Source organism: Vipera ursinii (genome assembly GCF_947247035.1).
Source record: "Vipera ursinii genome assembly, chromosome: 1".
NCBI lineage: Eukaryota > Metazoa > Chordata > Lepidosauria > Squamata > Viperidae > Vipera > Vipera ursinii.
Window position 1 is genome coordinate 248856976 of NC_139512.1, and position 21918 is coordinate 248878893.

Sequence of the window (21918 nt, forward strand, 5' to 3'; positions counted from 1 at the left end):
AAATTTCTGTTGCTAAGCAAGACAGTTGTTAAGTGAGTTTTACCCTATTTTATGACCTTCCTTGCTACCGTTATTAAGTGAATCACTGCAGTAGTTAAGTTGGTAACGCAGTTGTTAAATGAATTTGAATTTTCCCACTGACTTTCCCAGGTTACAAAAAGTGATAACATGAACCTGGGACACCGCAACTGTCATAATTACATGCCAGTTGCCAAGTGCCTGAATTTTGATCACACAACTATGGGGATGCCACAGTGGCCATAAGTGTGAAAAACAGTCATAAGTCACTTTTTCCAGTGACATTATAACTTTAAATGGTCACTAAATGAATGGTCATAAGTCAAGGATTATCTGTACAACAGATAAAATACCTAACACAAAAACATCAAATCGGTGGCAGCTGCATGCAAGCCAGCACAGGTGCATGTGTAATTTACTCTGAGGATTTTTACAATAAAACCAAAATCCAAATTCATGATAGTTTGTCTGAGAAATTCAACAGGAACCTTAGCATCAACATTCAGGTGGGGTGGAGGTGGTAAAAAGGTCTTTTCAGCTCTTGCATGTAAAAACTTTATGCATGTCATGGTAGTTCAAACTAAGAGATATTTATTTGAAGAGACTTTTGTCTCTTCTTTTGCAAAACAGAGTATCGATTTATCACACAGTTCCAGCAGAGGGTGCTAGAATTACATATCTGTAAGTTGAGAAAAAGGATTGATCTCCCCAAAACAACAAAAAAGCAGGATATTCAGCCTAATAGTCACCTACATAATTTAGGGTGCTATGATTTCTCATAAGACATTCAAGTCTTTTACATAATAAGAAATTAAAGAGTACACAAATGCAAGCTTCTACATATAGTATGAACTGAGCCAAAAAAAAATAAAGTTAAAGAGAATGTTCTCATTCTCAATTTAACACTGGAAAACATTTTCACAACACAAAGTAGCCAACCTAATTATAATCATTTTGAGACAGATTTTGGGCATTTAAACTGATTTGTAAATAGAATTAGCTTTAACTGGTTATTTTCTTAAAAAATAATGTATTACAAAGCCCTACATGGCATGGGTCCGGATTACCTACGGCAACACCTGCGGCCGGCGTCAACTTCCCTCCATCCAGTGCGCTCCCACAGAGAGGGCCTCCTCAGGGTGCCCCCGATCAAAGAATGCCGATTGGTGGCCCCCAGGGGGAGAGCGTTCTCTGTGGGCGCGCCAGACCTTTGGAACCGCTTGCTGGTTGAGCTCCGGATGGCCCCCGACCTTCGCTCCTTCCGGCGCGACTTAAAAACATATCTATTCGAGCAGTTCTGACCTGGTCTGATGGGTTAGGGTCGGGGTTTTAAACATGTTTTAATACTGTTTTAAACTGGGCTAAATATTTAATCGTTTTTTAACTTTTGTATTCCGCTTTTTTATATTTATTGCCCTGAGTCCTTCAGGAGAAGGGCGGTATAAAAATATAATTAAATAAATAAATAAATAAATTGACTATCTAGCAGGCAGGCAAGATATAAATAAATAACTGTGCTTGCCACCAAATCTTCCTTCCAATAAATCTTGCAATTTGTGAAGAGAAAGTTGAAGAAATGGAGAGATCTTGCTAATGACTTTGTTCTGGCCTAGTCTGAAAATGGCTGTTGACGCGTCATTGAAAAGCCAAGAGCGATCCCACGTCTGTCAAGGTCACCAACTCTGCTTTAGATTCCTCATTTAATTCACAATGAATGTTATACAGGTGGTCCTTGGGTTACAACCACAATTGAGGCCAAAATTTATGTCACTAAGTGAAACATTTGTTAAGTGAGCTTGCCCCCACTTTACGACTTTTCTTGCCACAGTTGTTAAGTGAATCATTGTATTTGTTAAAGTGAACCTAGCTTGCCCATTGACTTTTGGCTTGTCAGAAGGTTGCAAAAGCTGATCACATGACCCCAGGATACTGCAACCATCGTAAATATGAACTACTTGCCAAGCATCTGAATTTTGATCGTATGACCACGGGGGATGCTGCAACGGTGATGTGAAAAACTCTCACGTCATTTTTTTTCAGGGCCATATAACTTTGAACAGTCACTAAATGAACGATTGTAAATTGATGGTTACCCTTATTCAACTGTTTAGTTTTTGGTTTTATAATCAGCAAAATATAATAAACTTAATAATTTGATCCAATCTACATTCTACAGTAAGCTTCATTTTTCCTTGACATGCTCTCAATCCAAACTGTATTGAGTCCACTTAACTCTAAATCCCATGTTCTTATCTGGAATGGATTGCATCCTTGCTGTTCTAAGGACCAAGTGCTTCATGTGCAATGAAGATTACTCAATTTTTCCTTTCAGGTCACTGCTTTACCCACCCAGCTTCTAAGGTTCTTCCAAGTATGGGTAGTCGATTTACAGCACAGAACATTTCTGCAGAGCAACTGTATGATAATTAAATCCAAGATTGCTTTTTTCTTATGCAATCAGCTAAATGAAATACACGACAGGAATAGCAAACTCAAGATCAAGTTTGGTGTGAAATTATTTTTCTCATATCAATGCATCACATTACCATCTTCCGTTTGGTTCAAAATGTCACTTCATTTGCATTCAAAACAAAGAAACAGAAAAGGAACGAATGTGATGCATCCTTCCAAAGCTGCCTGGTGCTAGCCGCCAAGATCACCTTCAAGCTATTTTCACTTTGAGGAAAAACATACAAAGCTTTTGCAGAGGCTAATTGTGGGAGAAGGAAACCCTAATGTGCAAACAGCTATTATCCAAACATTAGATTTGAACCACTTTTTGCTTGTTACATTGACCACGGAAGAGCATTAGGTGCACCCCTACCTCATTCTGAAGCTCATCGCCACTTTTATGGGAGGCAAGCATCTCATACAAAGTACAGCAAAGATGTTCCATTGTTGGGCCTGGGGTATTTCCTTGTAGGGAATCATTCAGATACTTCCCAACTTCACACCACAGGAAAGTGTCATCTACTCTCCCAGAAGACTTTGCATCGGAATCTTCCCCACAGTTGTCTGGATAGTGTTCAAACTGGTTATTAAACATTTTCTCATAATCCAAGCTAATGACTTTCTGATCGTCCATTTCGCCATTTAGCAGCAATTCTTCAAAGTCGTCCAAATCGTGCATGTCAAAAGAAAATGTGATATTTCTGCCAAAGGACAATGTTGGGCCGCTGTTTAACTCTTCAGGAGTCTGCAGAAGAGCAGCAAGCTGTTCCTCGGTAAAATGTGAAACGATCCGACAGGTGGCATCACAGGCCGCGGTGGCAGAGGAAGAGGGAAAAGGTCCAAAGACCTGCTTAATGGCTTCAGTTTCATCACGACCAATGCAGTCTTTGGTGTGAAGCGTTTTAAAAAGGAAGCTAGCGGCGCTTTCAATTGCTTCTTCTCCATTCTCGGATCCCACTGGATGCAGGGAAACAAAACGATAGGGTGGAAAAACAACGACAAGTTGGTGAATTAACTCCACAATACAATTAAATTTGATGGGATTTTACTCGGGTGATGTTTTTCTATATAAACATAATAAATGATCAGAATAGAGCTGGAAGGGACCTTGGAGGTCTTCTAGTCTAGCCCCCTGCTCAAGCAGGAGCCCCTATATCATTTCAGGCAAATGGACATCTCACAGCAGTGCCAGACAAGGACATTTTAAAACGTGGAAATGGAATGAATCAGATTAAAATAGTTTATTTTCTTACAAAATAGTCTACCTCTAGAGACAAAATAGGGACGTGGTGGCTCAGTGGGTTAGGATGCTGAGCTTGTCGATCAGAAGGTCGGCAGTTTGGCGGGTCGAAACCAGAGTGCCGCGTAACAGAGTGAGCACCTGTTACTCGTCCCAGCTTCTGCCAACCTAGCAGTTCGAAAGCACGTAAAAATGCAAGTAGAAAAATAGGGACCACTACGGTGGGAAGGTAAGAGCATTCCGTGCGCCTTTGGCATCTAGTCATGCCGGCCACATGCCGGAGACGTCCTCGGACAAGCGCTGGCTCTTCGGCTTTGAAATGGAGATGAGCACCGGCCCCTAGAGTTGGAAACGACTAGCACGCATGTGCGGGGGAACCTTTACCTTTACCTTTTTAGAGACAAAATGTGGTGGGAATTTCTATATTGTGCCCAGAATGGCCAAATCAAATGTGCTCTCCAATCCCAATTTGACAAATGTGCTCCCCACTCTTTCACGAGGTCCTGAAGATGTGGTTCTCACAATGGGCCAGAATTACATGGAGCCCATCAAATGGTTGCTCTAATTGTTGTCATCAGGAGGGTGGGGAATTATTGACTTTTGTATTGGGGTTTTATCTTTGTAAGTCACCCAGCGTCATTGAATGGACATCTAAATTTTCTAAATAAATAAATATTTTATCCCTACTTAAATCAAGGGTCAACGACCTATTGCTCTTGTACCCACTCTAAAACCCTACTTACCTATTTGTTTGGCAGCGTGAAAAAGTGTCCTTAAATCGCCATGTACAGATTGCTGTTCTCCCTTGGTTATGTTTTCATCAACAAATGTTACTATTTTCTTCCAAGTGAGATCCGAATTGCACAGCTGTTCTTGTAACTTGGATCTTTTATCCTGAACACAATAATTCATGGTCAATAGTCAGCCTTTCTTTGAATCTATTGATCTTCATTTAAGTAAAGTGACAGGTGCAAGTTTTTACCATGCTTCGAAGTGTAATACACACCCTGTTATTTTTCTTGGTAAAAATGAAAATTATAAGTGGAAAAGATTGCATTCATATGTTAAAGACAACAGTATCATTGTTTGAATCACTTAGAATAAGATAAAACTTAAAAATTTAGAAACCGAATTGCACCTTCTCTTTTAACAAAAATGCACTCATCTCAATAAAATATCTGCCTCATAAATGTAATTGACAATGACATTAATAGGGAATTTTTTACTCATGGAAACACCATGAAAGCAAACTACAGTTACTGAATCAGGCTCATTACCTTATAGCAGACATGTCAAACTTGCAACGTCACATGACAACGCGCAACGTATCGGGACTATTTTGCCATTGCCCACAACGGGGTGGGCACGGCTTCCGCATGACGCGTCTGGCCCACGGGCCGGCAGTTTGACACCCCTGCTTTACAGTATATGTAATAGGTCCAAGCACCATTTCTGAGAGGAACCTGCTTTATTTCACACATTATGTGAGACAAATTCAAATTAGCCATTCAGCACGCAACCCCTTCTTCTTGCCCACCCCCTCCCAAAAAAATCTTGAAAGTCTGGTAGTTATAACAACTGCAGGATTTCTGCTTTGCACCTACGTAACTAAGTTATGAAGAAGCATATGTACGAACTTAATTCTGCTGCCGTTTAACATCTGATGCCTTTGTTTCAAGATATTCAGGGAGAATTGTATAATATATGTCAAATTTTTAAAAGTAATGGCTTATAAAAGAGAGACTATAGGAGAGTTATGAAATACTCACATTTCTTGCTACAAATACCACATGATAAAAATGCCGAGAAAAGGCCTGAAACCCAAACTATGCTCTTTGTTACATAAATACGACAAATAGACACAGGTACCATGTAAATTAAAATAGGTCATATTTCCTTTTTAAAATACTAGTGCTAAAGCTTAGGGTTGCCTACCATCTAATCTATCTATTCTATTCTCCACTTTTCTAAATTCAAATGCATGAAATAGTTCCTCCCACTGATAGATAGGTAGATAGATAGACAGCTAGATATAGAGACATATAGATATAGATATCCCAAAATTTCAATTTCCAGTGACATTCTTAATTTTTCCTTTCCTATCTTCCTTTCCATCACTTTTTTTTATTATGGTTTTCATTTTTTCCAAAAAACAAGGTTCCAAAGGAAATAGAACATGACTACATACAAATGTATCAGCACAAATACAATTTCATCATGGACCTATCTAATGCCATGCCAGTTATACTTAAAGCAGTGGCAAGCTAGAGTGGCAGTACATCCAGATTATTAAATATAACAAGTATTCAAACTCGTATTTCACATCCATCAAGTGATTATTTAAGAAAAATGCATTAGAGTGCTTTACAGCATGTCCCTTCAATTTATGCTATATTAGTTGTTGTTGATGCTTGCTTCAGTGAATGGATTCTCTTTTAATGGCTCATTTAGTTGTGCAAGCTTACTATTTCAAATGACATAGAAAGGGCCAAATTGCCTTTCTAGTTACAGTGATAAAAAAAAATCCACTGGAATAAAAAGCAAGATCGGTAGAGCTACTGTGAGTTATACTGACATAATAGAAATCAGGATCAGCCCTAAAGAGCTTGAGTATGTGTAGGTGTTGATAGCATCTTAGTATCAAACTGAGAAGTGCCAATTTCTTTCTTTTAAATGAAAAGAGAGATGTAACTGATTGGAGCAATTTTGTTTTGTATTTAAAGCGATGACACTATTCTACCTTGCCTTTTATTTCATAAATATTGGTAATTGGAGAGAAGTTCATCTAATCAGCAGAAATTTTGTACTCATAAAAGCAGCAGAAATTTTGTACTTGTAAAAAAGAAAAGAAAATTAATATATCAATACACAGCTCACAATTAGTCTTTGGAATGAAGCGTAGAGAAAAATGAAAAATAACCTAGTTCCTAATTATTCTATCAACAATTTCTGATGAAGCCATTTAGAACTTTGCTTACAGGATAACAGAAACATAGCAACATACAATAAAACCTCAATGTAACGTATTCCCGTTCAGTTGACTGTAGAAGGAATAAGTCACTTTTCAAGTAACAAAGTCTGTTGCTTCCAAAGCTCTCCAAACTCCTGAGGTAATTGGCAATGTTGTTCATATGGCAATATAATATTCTGCAAATTGACATCATTTGTATAAATTTACATAATTACAATTACATTAATAATTATAATGTATGCAAATACACTAATTGCAGATATTTATGCAATGATATACAAGTAATCTATGAAATCATAGTCCTATGGTAAAACAGACACCGAGTTTTAGATCAACTTGTTGGATACTGGCAGCCCATCCTCTAATGCCCATTGCTGCCAACAAGAGGAAACATAGCTTGGAATTTATGAATTTAACTAGTTTCTAGAAGAAACCTCTAATCCAATATATGGAACAGATCTATACTTTGTGATAATGTTACTGACATTTTATATATATTTTAACTCAATCAACATGTTAAAATCCTTTCTGTGCTTAACATTCATGCAAATAACTCACTGTTAGGTCAGCAGATTCTTCACTATAATCTTCTTGTTTAGTGACATTTGAAAAGGAACGGAGAGCTCCTGTTAAGCGAGGAAGGGCCATTTATTAGCCATTCAGTGATCCATATGAAGGTACCTTAAATTCATTTCCAATTTTTGGGGTCCTGAAAATGAACAAGATAAAATTAAAGTTTGGGTTTGAATGACTCCAATACGGCTATGCAGTAGGCTTTTTTGTAAGTAGGCATCCAAGCAACAATATTCTCTATTTTCAAAACTCACTGTACAGCTTTACCAGCAAAACCAAACAAAATCAAATTGCAAAGAAAAAAAAACCCCTGTAATGAAGCAGTTTATTATTTCCTCCCCACAATATGTAATTTAAATAGTCAGCAGGACTCATATACTGAATGTTTTCCCTTCTGGAGGAACTTTAAATACACTGCATCCGATACTCTTCTATTTGATAACTCTTGAACCTAATTGCTAGTAGAGCTGATTCTTGTATATTCCTTCATTACAATATTTCTCAAATTTCATAAGAGGTTTTACTATAGCCTTTCCATCTTTCTGTAACCTCACTTATTCTATTAAATTTCTTCCCTGATTACTCCTATTTGTACCTTAGCTGTCAATTACCCTGCACGTTTTCTGACTTTCTTACAAATATCTCTAGTTTTTCCTTTTTTCTTATTATTTTCCTCTACTTGTTAAGATTTTTGGCTGAGGTATCTTCCTTATTCATTATTGCTTGATAATGAAACCCTGCATTCAATTGCCACTTTCTGCTTCTTGAGACTTTCATCAATCATCTTTGATTGGGGTTGGGTTGATAACATGGGTGCTGCAGTTTTGTTTTTAGTGTCTCCTGTCTCTTCTGATAACTCTCCTCATATTCTATGTTGTTGTGATTCAGGGCCAGCCTGTGGGTTCGGCAGTTGGGTCGGACGAATCAGAGGAGGAGAGGGGTGTTGAAGACCTTGCTGGGGGGTTGAAGATCTTGCTGATGATAGCCCTCAGGCAGGCCCCTCCCACTTGGTCTCCATGGAGACCCAGCTGTGTGAGCCTGACAGTGTGGATGAAAATGACCCACAGCTGGCCCTGTTCAAGGACGCCCGACGCAGGAGGCAGTCAAGTAGGAGTAAACAGAGGAAGGCTGTGGGGCTTCTCAGAAGGAGGCAGAGAGAGGCCACGCCCTGAACTCTTTATAAAGGGAATGTTTGGGGAGGGCTGGTTTGCTGAAAGCAACCGCTCAGATAGTGTTTCAAAGCTCCTGTATCTTGGTTCGTGTCTTGTTTGTTTTTTGTAGTAATAAATTTGGCAGACGTCATTCCAGCCACTTGCCGTTTATAAAGGGGTTGCCTTTTCTGCAGGGCCGGTAGCAGGCTGGCACAGAACATATGTCATATAGTTTATATGTTCTAAATATGTTCCTTTTAGCTGGCTAATATCCTGATTGTGTGTTTTCTAGGTCAATTAATGCTAGCACCTTTGACCCAATAATTTATGCTTGGAATCACAATCCATAACTGGAAGAGTTATCGCTCACTAGAATATATTTTTCCATCTTCTATTTCCTGTTATGTAGTGTGGAATCTGAATATGTTACCTGAAGCAAACACTGCCAATAATATTATTGTTTCTTAATATATCTACCTCTATTTAACAGAGAAATCAGATATTCATTAAGAGAGGAAAGAAATGTTTGGTGTTTTATACTATATCAATAACTAGGTCATATTTATCAATAACTAAATATATATCCTTGGGGACATTACATACCTTGATTATGCCTTACTGTACTGACATATAAGAAAACACTCTTAACATCTGAATTATTATATAACAAGTGTAAGACATTGTCTAAGTCAAGACATATTCACAAGTTATTTCAAGAACCAGCTGAGTTTTTCAGAGGACATTGTCCCTATTGATAGCTCACTAACATTCACATTTCAGAACTATAATTAATGATATCACAGTATATAATTAATTCATCCTCCTCCTATAAAAAGAGAGATAGGAAGAATAGCTTTTGATGTTCTGGTACAGATGTTTCCAAAGACTGACATCATAAAGTACTTGTCACATTCAGCAATGATTGGTAGCAGCTTAAAGAAATATAACTTTTTTGTCTTTGTTGGTGTATGGTGTGTGTTTTTAACACGAAATGTAAATGAAGACTTATTTTTTTTAAAAAAAGAAATATAACTTTTTTTAACGATTCATTATTCTTTCAGGTAAAAACAAAAACAGAGTAGAGAGGAAAAACAATGAATCAATGCAAATTCAGAAAACTACATTAGGCAAAACAGAATTCAGGCTAAGAGGATAATGATGATGATAATAATAATAACAACAACAACAACCCGTGGCTGGGCCTGGACAGCTATTGGATGTGGTCCATATGGTTATGGGATTACCGGTCTCCTGATTGGTAGTGGCTTAGCCACCATGAACCAACCCAGGCACCTCCCATCACCAATGATGAGAAGAAATTAAAAAAAATCCATACCGGATTGGTCGTCGCCCGGGTCAACAAGGACCACATCAGATGCTATGGCTCCTGGACATCTGTCGAAAAATGGGCCACTGGGCTCAGTTGCTACTGCTGGGGAACCAGAGCATACAACTGTAAAGCGACTGGAACAAAAGCGCAAAACCTAGACAACCGAAGAAAATCGAGAAATCATCCAATGCTACTACCAGGCAGAACCAACAGCCAGGGGAGTTCAAAAAAGAATGATGCAACTGTGGAAGGAAAAACATCCAGAAAGTGATGTAACCGAACAACGATTAATGGATCAAAGACGTTTCATCATCCGTAATAAAGATTTTACAGATGTGGAAATTCAACATCTAGGAACATTGGCTAAAAAGAAAACAACAAGCAATGATGATGAACAGGCTGAAGAAATTGTACAATACCTGAACAAATTGACCAACACACTGACCAACCAGCGGAAGAAGCCACCACACAGGATGAAGATTCCCATGCAATAACTTGAAAGTGTAGAGCTAAGTAATCTAGCAAAAATGCTGAAAGAAAAGATTGAAAACCACATCAAAGAAAACACAGAAAGTAAAAGACTTCCTGCCATCCGTGAAGTGCATAGCAAACGAGAGAAAGATCTACTAAATGCTGTGAACAACATTTTAACTTCCATCCCATCCAGCACACTGTATGAAACAAACCAACTAATGTACAGTACAGCCACCGTTATAACTGCAGAATTGGGTTATAAAATGCCCCCCCAAAAAAAACCACTGGAACACCAAAGTGGAAAATTCGACTTGAAAATAAAACAAAAAAACTACGAGGAGATGTCAGCAAACTGAAATACTTGAAAGAAGGAAAACTAAAGAACGAAAAGCTGAAAAGTAGTTTATACAAAAAATATAACCTGGAGGAAAAAACAATAACAGAAATCATGGAAAACCTAAAACAGCGTGTAATAGCAACAGCAAAGAAAATTGAAAGATATGGACGAATAAAACAATATCGTGAAAACGTCCAGTTCAGAAGAAACCAGCACCTCTTCTATCAGTCACTTGATGAAAATAAAGTCCAAACTACTGTTCTACCATGTAAAGAAAAAACCTTAAACTTTTGGAAAGAACTGTGGGAGAACCCAGTGGAACATAATAAAACTGCCTCCTGGATCAAAGATATCCAAAAACAAGCAACACAAAACAAAATGGAGAATATTGTAATAACACTGATATGGTTGCAAAACAAGCAAAGAAGGTCAAGAACTGGAGTGCACCTGGCCTGGACGAGCTGCATGGATACTGGTTGAAACACCTCACCAGCCTCCATCACTACATGGCCACTCAGTTTGATGAAATGCTTCAAAATGCCACAAGTGAAGAATGATTTTTTTTATAATTTCCTTTTTGTTCTGCTGGATATCACAGTTGTAGAGAACCGAAGCATACAGCTGATTGATATCGCTGTACCAGGAGATGCCAGAGTCAAAGAAAAAACTGAAAAAAATTATGAAATACCGCAACCTGGCCATCGAAACTGCACGATTATGGATGAAACCCTAACCCTAAAAACTTCCAGTGCTGGAGCATTCACCACTTCTGGAGGCAGGTTGTTCCACTGGTTAATTGTTCTGTCAGGAAGTTTCTCCTTAGTTCTAGGTTGTTTCTCTCCTTGATTAGTTTCCATCTGTTGCTTCTTGTCCTGTCTTCAGGTGCTTTGAAGAATAGCTTGGCTCCCTCTTCTTTGTGGCAGCCCCTGAGATATTGGAACACTGTTATCATGTCACCCCTCACCCTTCTCTTCATTAAACTATAGATACCCAATTCCAGCAACCGTTCCTTATATATTTTAGCTTCCAGTCTCCTAATCATCTTTGTTGCTCTTCTCTGTACTCTTTCTAGAATCTCAACATCTTTTTTACATCGTGGAGACCAAAACTGGATGCAGTATTCCAAGTGTGGCCTTACCAAGGCATTGTAAAATGGTATTAATATTTCACATGATCTTGATTCTATATTGTACCTCTCCTTTGATACAAAGTTTCCATTTCTTCCTAGTTAGCTTAATGAATTAAATTAATCTGTAATGTGTTATGGGAGTTAATTTTGGCTTAACCTGAATATGAATTTATTCCTTTTTAATATATTATGCTATATGACTTGTTGTTTGAACCCAACCATGATTTATTCAATGAGCCATTATAAAAAATCCATAGTTTAACATTGTATGTGTATCTTATTCTTTAGTACTCTCACATTAAACAGTTACTATCTTACTTGTCCTATGAGATTATTCTATAATGTTCAAAGCATAGTTTATTTTACTACATCATGTTGTCTACCGAACTATCTTTCCCATTTTTCTGTCCAAGTAGTAAGACCTGAAAGAGATGGGACATTCCAGCTGTAAAGTACTGTCAGCTTTCCAGTAGCTGGATTATTCAGCATACTCCTGCATCCCATATGGGCCTTACCTTCTTTGGCTTCCATAAAGCCATAAAAACCCACCTTACCCTTATTCATCCTAAGGTGGAATAAAATGTCTATTGCCCAATGTTAATTTGGCAAGGGATATTATGTTTTGTTGTTATGCTCCCCATTGTGTTCCACATACTTTGGGGGGGTTTCTTTTTTTGCTTTTACTTAGAATTTATTTGAAGTTTAGTCCTATTGCATAAGCCATCTAGAGTCAATTTATAACTGAGGCAGCATACAAATTGATAAAGAAATAAATAACAAATGCTTATATTAACTAGTCAGCTTTTTATAATTTAATTCTGGAAAAAATATGTCTAATGATGAAGAATTTATGCTAGGCAAAAAAGGAAGAAACGTGCATTTTCATAATTTCATTTCCAGCAGGCCAACAATAGGAAACTTTAATTACTATAAACAGTAAAACTTAGCTCCTATGTTTTGCTAATTAGAAACTAACAAACCATATTATATTTCAGCATATGAATCTAGAATCTAGAAGTTGACTTTATCTGCATAAATATCTATTTTGGTAGGCCTTTACTGTAATAGAAACATCAAACGTGTCATATGATGTTGATTTTGTTTATTCTTTTCACTTTAAAGAAATCTTTGCAGCAGGTTATTTATAATTATAAATGGATATAGTTTAAAAATGATTTAATGCTATTAATCCTAATGCTATTAAGCAATTTGCAAAAGTATGTATTGTGTTTAGATTTAAATGTGTAATGGTATATCAAATAAAATACTATTTTTAAAAAATACCATGGTCAAAGAGGTTTTGCTTTCCCAAAATTTACCATGATCTAGAATACTGGATAAGAGGACTGTTTTTTATCAGAGTAATTTAATAGAATAGGCCCCAACTCTACAATAGGGCAATTAAGACCTGGGTGTTCACCCAGTCTTTGAGGTCAGATTGAGGTGAGTCCCCAGTGGGTAAATTGCAAAAGTTTCCAGTTCTGTTTGTGATGTTAGTGTTTAGCATGTTTTAATGAGTTATGCCATTTTGTATTAACTATGTTTTCCTTTTTTTTGGATGCCACTGAGAGTCACATAGTTTAATTGTGTGGACATATACATACATAGTTAATACCAACCTAAACATCACATTAAACAGCAGCCTAACAAGACATAAATTAACTTGCTCTCCTCTCTCTTCTTTTCAGAAAATAATCTATCAAGTTAATGATGACAGAACCTTTCTCTTTCTTATTGCTTTGAATTTCACAGCATAAAGTCACTATCTTACAGCTGATGGCATATATATGAAAACTGAAAATTGCCCCACTCAATTTAATATAACTTGACCTGTATTTTTCCCTGTTTCTAGACAGCCCCCAGAATTACTTATAGCCAACTGAGATTGCAGAAGCTTTTGATATTGATGCAGAGGAATATATTTAATAGAGGAATCTATTAAAATATTTTAATAAAATACGCTAGTTTGAGAAGTCACTAACAGAGTTCTTTTTGTTGTTATTTTTGGCTATGACAGCTGTTCTCCCAGCCATGGGTTGCTTATATAAATAAGTGACTGTATTTTAAAAGCTTGTCTAAAAGCATTCAGAGATGTTTAGACCTCTTTCTAGCATATCCAGGTAAGATCAGGGGATGCTGCCATTTGCTGAGACATACAAATTTCTTTTCAAAAAGCTGTATACTATCTTTTAATTGGCAGAGCTGGTAGTCTGTTCCTGGAAGTTTGTCTTCAAGTTAGCAAAGTATAAATTTCAAAGTCTATTCATTTCAGTCCTTTGGGATAGACCAGACCAGAAAATTAACTCCACAGGCTAAAACTACATTTTTATTGAGATAGGTTGTAATATATATATATATATATATATATATATATATATATATATATATATATATATATATATATATATATATATATATATATATATATATATATAATGTGTGTGTGTGTGTGTGTGTGTATATGTATACACACAGCCACCTTCCTTCTTTGCTTATATAATGAGCTTTGCCTATTTCCCTCAAGATCAGTTCCCCAAGTTCCTACAACTCAGCAAATTCTTTTACTCCTATAAAGGGAACTGATAACCCATAAAAGATTGGAAATAAGACCAGCAGGCCTTGTTTCCCTATCAGCATAAGCCTGACACACAATACGCAGTTGTGATTCTAACCCAAGAGCAAAGTTTTTCTCATCAGCAGAGCATTAACTTCCAAGATACAATTAGTACCAAGTTAAAATTTCTAACTTTTTAGAATTGTGGGCAGCTCAAGACACCCACCCCCAATAGTAACACACACACACACACACACACACACACACACACACAGAACCCACTCTTTTGAGACGAGGTTGTATGACTTCAGCCAGGCTTAATTTTAGCTAGTCAGGCTAGCAGGGGACGGAGCAATGGACTCTCAAGATCGCCCAAGGGGAAAAAAATATAAAATAAAACCTGGAGCTTTTTTTGTCAATGGCAAGGACTGCGATAGCCCTTAATGGGGTGTCAGCACTTGCAACACTTATTCGTGTGATAGATAAAAACATGCCAAGAGAGTCTCTCGCTTTTTGTTCGTGTCATTCGTTGGAGAAGATCGGGAAGCGTTGGAGACCAAGGCAAAAAGGCACCGAATTACCTGCTCAGCTTTCCCCGGAACCGGCCACGCTGCCACTCCGACTGCTCCTCCCCCTCCCAAGGGCTGTACTTGCCTTCACTATTTCGACTAAGCCGCTTCCGGGTTTCTCTCCAGGCGCAGGCGCGACCCAGCCCTTCCGCTGGCTTTTGCCGGCTGAACCGAGCGGGCGGGGCTGCCGCCCTTACTGAGCTCTCGGCTGTCCAGTGACGCTCCCGGCGCGTGAACGTGCCTTGTGGCGGAGCGCGGAGCCCCACCCGCTTGGGGAATCTGCAACTTTCTCTTTCGTTTCCTTGAGAGTCCTCGTTTGGGAAAGACGTACGTCATCGTCGAGTGGCTGAAGTGGCAGCTCCCTGGTTGACAGAAAGACTTCCGGCTTGAGTTTGAAGCGTGCCTTCTTCCCCCATCCGCCTCTCGTGCCTTGCGGGCTAAATTAGCTCTCAGCCTATAAATCCAAAAGAAGAGCGAAGAAAGCAAATTCAGCCAGATTTGGAGGGATGGGGTTGAAGCAAATGGGATTATTCATTCAGTGATTTGTTCCCCCGCAGTTCGTATTTGATTTGCACTTCTATGCCCCCTTTCCCTGACACCGATAACTTGAATTAAGATTTGGTTAGAGCCGCTCCAGATTTATCAGTGGCATTCCGACGTTGAACCCGTTAGAGCCAATTATGGATCTGGCAACTGTCACTTGCCTTTGGGTGAAAAGAAACTGAAAGCTTAAAAGAAAAAAAAAAGGAAGGCTAAGTTTCTCACCTGGCTAGCAAATCCCTCCAAGGATTGCTGTTGCTTTTAGTCTGATACATTTGAAACATTTGGTTTCGTTCATAAAGGTTCATTCATTGATACATCTTAACTAATAAATTGAAGGGAATATATAGTTTTTATTTTTAAATTATTAATGTTCTATATTTATCACCCAGGTAACAACTGTGTTAACAGTAATAGAGGAGTGAATGTTATATTCTGTTATTTATTCTGCTAGTTGTTAGTATATTATTATATTTATTTGCTACACTCTGCTTTTCTTTTAATTTTTTTCTGGTCATTGACCCAATAAATATCACTGATTGATTGCTTTGACAGAGCCGTGCTATTGAAAAGAAAAAACTAAATGTTATGGGTCTGTTCATAAAAATGTTTCCACTCCGTCTCCATTATTTTCCTAAAGTTATGCCAAAAGTCTGACTATTTGGAAAAACAAGAGTGAGACCAGCATTTGCCAAAGTTTTGCCCTACTGATGAAGCAGGAATGACGTGATCTGTAGTCCAAACACCTAAATGTTTATCAACATGGGAATAGCTAAATAATTGCCATAATTCTCAAAATCCAGCAGAGTGTTGGGTACAAGACTTGAGAATCTGGTGCCATCATAGACTGGTCTGTCACTGATGTCATCTCTAATATGGTTGGATTTATAGGGTCAGCAAGTAAGGCCACTCCATCAGATCTGCTTTTTCTCACAGACACTGGTTTTTCTAAGGACTTGATCATCTGTGAAATAAATAAATTTTATATCGGGCTTGCTCTGAAGATAAGGCAGTGACTTGATGGGGCTCTCAGAAGCTACCTATCATTCAAGGTTTTACAGTACAGGTAGTCCTTGAGATATGTCATAATGTATATTCAAAATTACAAGAAATGCCTCCAAATTATATATGACCTATTTCAAAGTTATGACAGTTGTAGTCCCCTCTGTGGTCATTTACCCTATGACTGACCATAGGAATGCTACAGCTACCGCCTCGTCTCTCTTACTGCATCCTACCGCTGCAGTGCTTGAGTCTGCACTCCACATAGCCATCTTCCTCCTCATTTACTTTTTGAACCTCTCTGGACCTCATGTTAGAAAAGGAGGGCAGGCCATGTGCCCTTAGGCTACACAGCAACTCAAACATGGCCGCCATTTTGTGCCGCCTGCTTGGGTGGGTGTGGACAAAATGGCAGCGCCAAACTGCTGGCCTTATATGAATGCTGCAGAAAGTTTCTGAAATGTTGTGCAGACATTCTTAGGGTTGCAAAACAAAGCAGTTTGTCCCCAGGTTGCATGGTGGTGGCTTGGAAGCGGCCATTATTTTGTAAGTGGAACAAAATGGTGGCTGCTTCCAACTTGCCACTGTGCAACCTGAGAACAAAATGCTTTATTTTGTTGCCTTAATGAGGTTTGCAGTGATACCCAAATGTGATTTGGCTGCTGGAAACACGGCAGCTGCTTCCAGAATCTCGCCATATGGCTGTGCAATGAAGCAATCTTTTCCAACACTCAGAACTTTTCAAAAGGTAAGTGAAGAGAGTGGTGTTTGGCCTGGTAGGGTGAGAATTGGGCCTAAAGCCTGGGAGAATCTGGTGGGAATGGAAAAAGGCCTGTGGGGATCCAAGGGGTGGGAAGCAAAGCAATGAACATCTTTGGAAGATGGATGAGGCTTTGGGAAGACCAGGGTAGGCAGGTCTCACCCTGTGCTAGGCCTCCCCCACCCTTGAGGCACCCTGTGCTCCATTTATCAACCTGCATTTCATCAGGCTCCATTATGATCACTTACTAAGTTCAGATAGCCCTTTATGGAGAGAGTGAGGGTTAGGACTTTCTGAAGATCAGGACCCAGTTTAAGGAATTCTCTTGATGAGGTTAGGTGGCTCTGGTCATTTAAACACTTCTGCCATGCTTGAACAAATAGGCAGGTTTAATATTAAGCTTTTAATATATACTTGTTGACTTCATTATGTTAGCATTCTCTTTACAAGAGCCTAGATCAGTGTTCCCTAAAATTTTCTGCACTTCTGGACCACTAAATAATAATAAAATGCAGAGAGTACCCAATTTGCACACACACCACATATTTTCCACTTTGAAAGTGTGGGAGTTCACTATTCTCAGTGAATAAAAGAACAATTAAGGTGGTATTTGAGAATGACTTCCATTCCCTGCATTTTTAGAATTCTATCTAATTTTATGCCAGAATGTTTAAACCAAAATTAAGTGTTCATTTGCCACTTGAGGCAAGGGCTGCATTGGGTTCTGGCCAACTGTGTTTTGGTGCATACAGTGATGTAAAGAATCCCTCAATATTTCACCCTTATCTCTCCCAGACTCAACCCCCAAACGGATTGTCTATAAATGCATAAAGCAGACTTTGGGTGGCATATGTAAAGCCTATACAGTAATCCCCTGGTAGATGTTTGGACTCTCAGCCATGAGTCATGTTTTGAGAATTATTTAATCCTTAAAGTTTTGCCCTACTCCTTGCCTTGTGTTTGTACTCTGGATGGAAGGTGAAAGTAATGGTTAAGCAGAAAAAGAAAACAGGATGACTGAGAAAGTGAAGGGAGATTTTTTGCAAAGCTCAGTATTATTGCTACTGGGAGGAAACAGCTATGTGATCTTCCTGTACTTTTTTTCCCAGCAAGGAAGCCATGGGAGAAGCAACGGTTTGCATCCCGCCCTCAAGCCATAATTCCCTATTAAAGAGGTAGGTTATAATGACACAATTTTAAAAGCCTGACAACATTTTTCCTCCTTTTTTTAAATTATGCACAGTCACTTTACCTTTCACTTTCTTTCTCAGGGTTAAAGCATGTTTTGCTAACTGTCTCTTTCCTTCTCCGAGGTCATCTCTGTGATTCTTTATGGTATCGGGAGGCCCATCCACAAGTCACTGTGTCTTCTTGGTAATATCCACATTTTGAAAAATGCTGCATGGCCTTGATTTTCCTTTCATTCAAGGATGCCCCACAATCATCTATTTCAGAGGGCCATTGGCCCATAAAATAGTTTCTGGTTATTTTTTTTTGTTCTAGTGAGACTATATTATGGAGGGTTTTTTTGTTTTTTTTGTATTTTGGTGCATCGTATAAGGGGTCCTAATGACTGGGATGGCACACAATATCTGTAAAATAAATGAATAATAAAAATATCACTACTATAGAGCCTTGGTGGAGCAGTGGGCTAATGCCTCCTTAAGTAACACCAGCTGCCTCTGCAATTAGTGCAGGTTCGCATCCCACCAGGCTCAAGGTTGACTCAGCCTTCCATCCTTCCGAGGTAGGTAAAATGAGGACCCAGATTGTTGGGGGCAATTAAGCTGACTTTGTAATAATGCCGCTTGGGGGTGTGTGAAAGCCCTAATAAGCAGGCGTATACATAGAATGAAGGCTACTGCTAAGCTTGTAAGCCACCCTGAGTCTTCAGAGAAGGGCGGGATATAAATGGAATAAAAATAAAAATAAAAATAAAAATAAATAAAACAATGTGGGTTGGAAGATGATGTTGTAATCCTAATTCATATTAAACTATCCCATTCACAATACATATACATACAGTATATACACATATATATACATATAGACACACACACACACACACACACACACACACACACACACACATTTGGTGCCTTTGAATCAATGTTGGACTAATTCCTGAAATTTTCTTGGCAAGATTTTCCAAAAGTAATTTGCCATTGCCTTCTTGCTAGAGCTGAGAGAGAGATTGGCTCAAGGTCAACCAACTGGCTTTTTGTCTGAAATGGATCTAGAACTCACAGTCTCCCAGTTTCTAACCCAGTGCCCTAATCCAGCACTGGCTATCACACAAACTAAGTGAATTAACTAAAATAAAAGCAAACATGCATGTTAAACATTAGAAAGCAGATTGATACTTGAGCAATTGCTTTACAATCAGATTATAAGACTGTTCCTGGTAAGTTGTTACTCTTCTGAAGATCAAATGGCCATTTCCCTTTTCATTATTTTGTATTGTGCTGAGAACAATTTAAAATTAGCACTGATTTGCTTTTCTTCCTAATAAAAAGAAGTACAGCTTTCCCTTAAACCGTCCAGTGTATGCAAACTGGAAACTAATCCACCAGCAGCTGCTCACTTCTGGGCAGCCTGCCTGCACTTCTAGCATAAGCTAGTGAGGATATTTTGAGCAAGATGGCAATGTGAGTTCTTTTATAGTAAAACATGAAAGGATAGAAAAAGCAACAGGGGAAAAAGGTCCATTTTTATCAAACTCTATTGGACGTACAAACTTGGCAAGTTTTTTTTTTAAAGAAATCCCACACAGTAAACAACAACAACAATCACGCATCCACCCATTTGGGCAGTTTGGCAGGGAAGGAAAAGAAATTCAATAGAATTAATATAAATACAATTGGTAATATTAATAGCAATTAATATAGTTAATTTTTATTTATTTATTTTATTTTTATTCCATTTATATCCCACCCTTCTCCAAAGACTCAGGGCGGCTTACAAGCTTAAATAGATAATGCAATTCCCCTACTATGCAATTTATCTGGCATCTTAATTCTCCTAGAGTATAAGTATTCTACAGATACTAATATAGAAATTAAATTGCATTACCTATTTAATAATTACATCCTTATAGTAATAAAATGATAAAAGCAACATTTTGCAGTTCTGTTTTTAATCTGTGAAGACTGTCCTGTATGTCAACTAAGCAGCTCTATAAACTGATTAAATAAGAAATAAAACTATCAAATAATAAGAAAATGTATTTGCATATATATAAACCCAACATATAGAGGTAGTCCTCAATTATGACCACAATTGGCTCCAGAATTTCCGTTCCTAACCAAGGCAGTTGTTAAGTGAGCCAGGCCTGATTTTATGATCTTTTTGCCATAGTTGTTAAGTAACTCATGTGGTCATTAAGTGACTCTAATTTTTCCCACTGATTTTGTATGTTGAAAGCCCCCTGAGAAAGTCATAAATGGTGATAATATGATCCTGGGATGCCACAATTGTTGTAAATACATACTAATTGCCAAGTGCCTGGATTTTGATCATACGACTGCAGGGACACTATGACGTTCATAACTGCAAAAAAAGTCATAAGTCACTTTTTTCAGTGCCACTGTAAATTCAAATGTCATGAAACAAGTGGTTTTAAGTTCAGGAGTACCTGTATAGAAATTGCGAGCTGCTGTTAAACAATTTGCTTGAAACTAAATCATAGCATTGTGTGAGAGTCAGTTTGGTATACTAGTTCAAGTTGCTAGAGTAGAAATCCTAGATTGGCTCAATTAAAAAAAAACACCTACCAATTTGTAGTGGGCCACCATGGTAGATTACACTCCACAACTTCAAGAGGATGGATTCACTGATTATATTGAGCAATAATGTGGCTTTTTTCCCCCAGTTTGGCTAAACATGTTTCAATAACCCAGCCAATGCGTTTTTAAAACTATACTTTACTGCTCAATGTATGCTGTGTATTGGAGTATGTATTGTATTAAGCAATAGCTTAACAGATGACAGCTAGAAGGGGCTGTACATAACTGCCGCTAGGCGTGGCTCAGTTTTCAGCGGGAAAGCCTAGTTAAATTGATTGGTTGTCAGCTCAGCAGCCAGAGTATATAAAGGGCACAGGCAGCCCATTCTGTTGCTGGTTCTTCTCTACAAATAAAGAGCTGAATTCACTGCCTGGTGTCGACTTGTGTGTGTTAACCCACTACACTTCACTGGCGATGAAGTTGGGATCCTGCTTCAGAAAAGAGCTGATTTAACAAAGGGCCCGCATTACTCACTGGGGAAAGAGGCATCTTCCCCAGCTACCGAGTTTAAGGGCTATCTGAAGCAGGATCTGCAGGACCAGACGCAACATGGCACAGTTCGGCCAGATCCAGCTATTTGACCCAAAGTGTCCAGAGCGGTGGGATTCACACCTGAGTCAGGTCGAGTTCTACCTACGGGTGAACAGAATCACAGAGGACAGTATGAAGGTAGCGGCTCTAATGTGCACAAGCGGCCCAGCTGTTCATGATCTGGCCATGGGACTGTGCGCGCCAACAGCCATTGGAGCCATTACGTACAACGACCTCATGGAAAAACTGAACAGGCATTTCAACAGAAGAATGTCTGAGCTGACCTGGCAATTCCATTTTGAAAAAAGGGATCAGCGGCCGGGCGAATCAGCGGCAGATTTTATTGCGGGGGTGCGACAAGCCACCCGCCTCTGTAAATTCACTGATTTAGATGAGAGGCTTCGTGACTGGGTCATTTTTGGCCTCCGGGACAAGCGGTTGTGGCAGAAACTTTGTGCCAAGCCGAACCTGACCTTCCAGGAGGTCCAGGATGTGGTTTTGGC

At 38.6% G+C, this 21918-nt stretch overlaps 1 protein-coding gene across 1 annotated transcript in view; it reads right to left on the bottom strand.

Annotated features, from left to right (window-relative positions):
* ASCC3 (activating signal cointegrator 1 complex subunit 3) overlaps positions 1-14880 on the bottom strand; it is a 270899-nt gene extending 256019 nt beyond the window's left edge. Inside the window, exons 1-4 of the mRNA XM_083371881.1 lie at positions 14810-14880; positions 7239-7389; positions 4453-4603; positions 2843-3426 (exon numbers count right to left, since the gene is read on the bottom strand). Coding sequence (XP_083228007.1) covers positions 2843-3426; positions 4453-4603; positions 7239-7328 — 825 coding nt within the window. The 5' untranslated portion in view covers positions 7329-7389; positions 14810-14880. The remainder of the gene's footprint in view (positions 1-2842; positions 3427-4452; positions 4604-7238; positions 7390-14809) is intronic.
* Positions 14881-21918: the final 7038 nt, after the last annotated feature.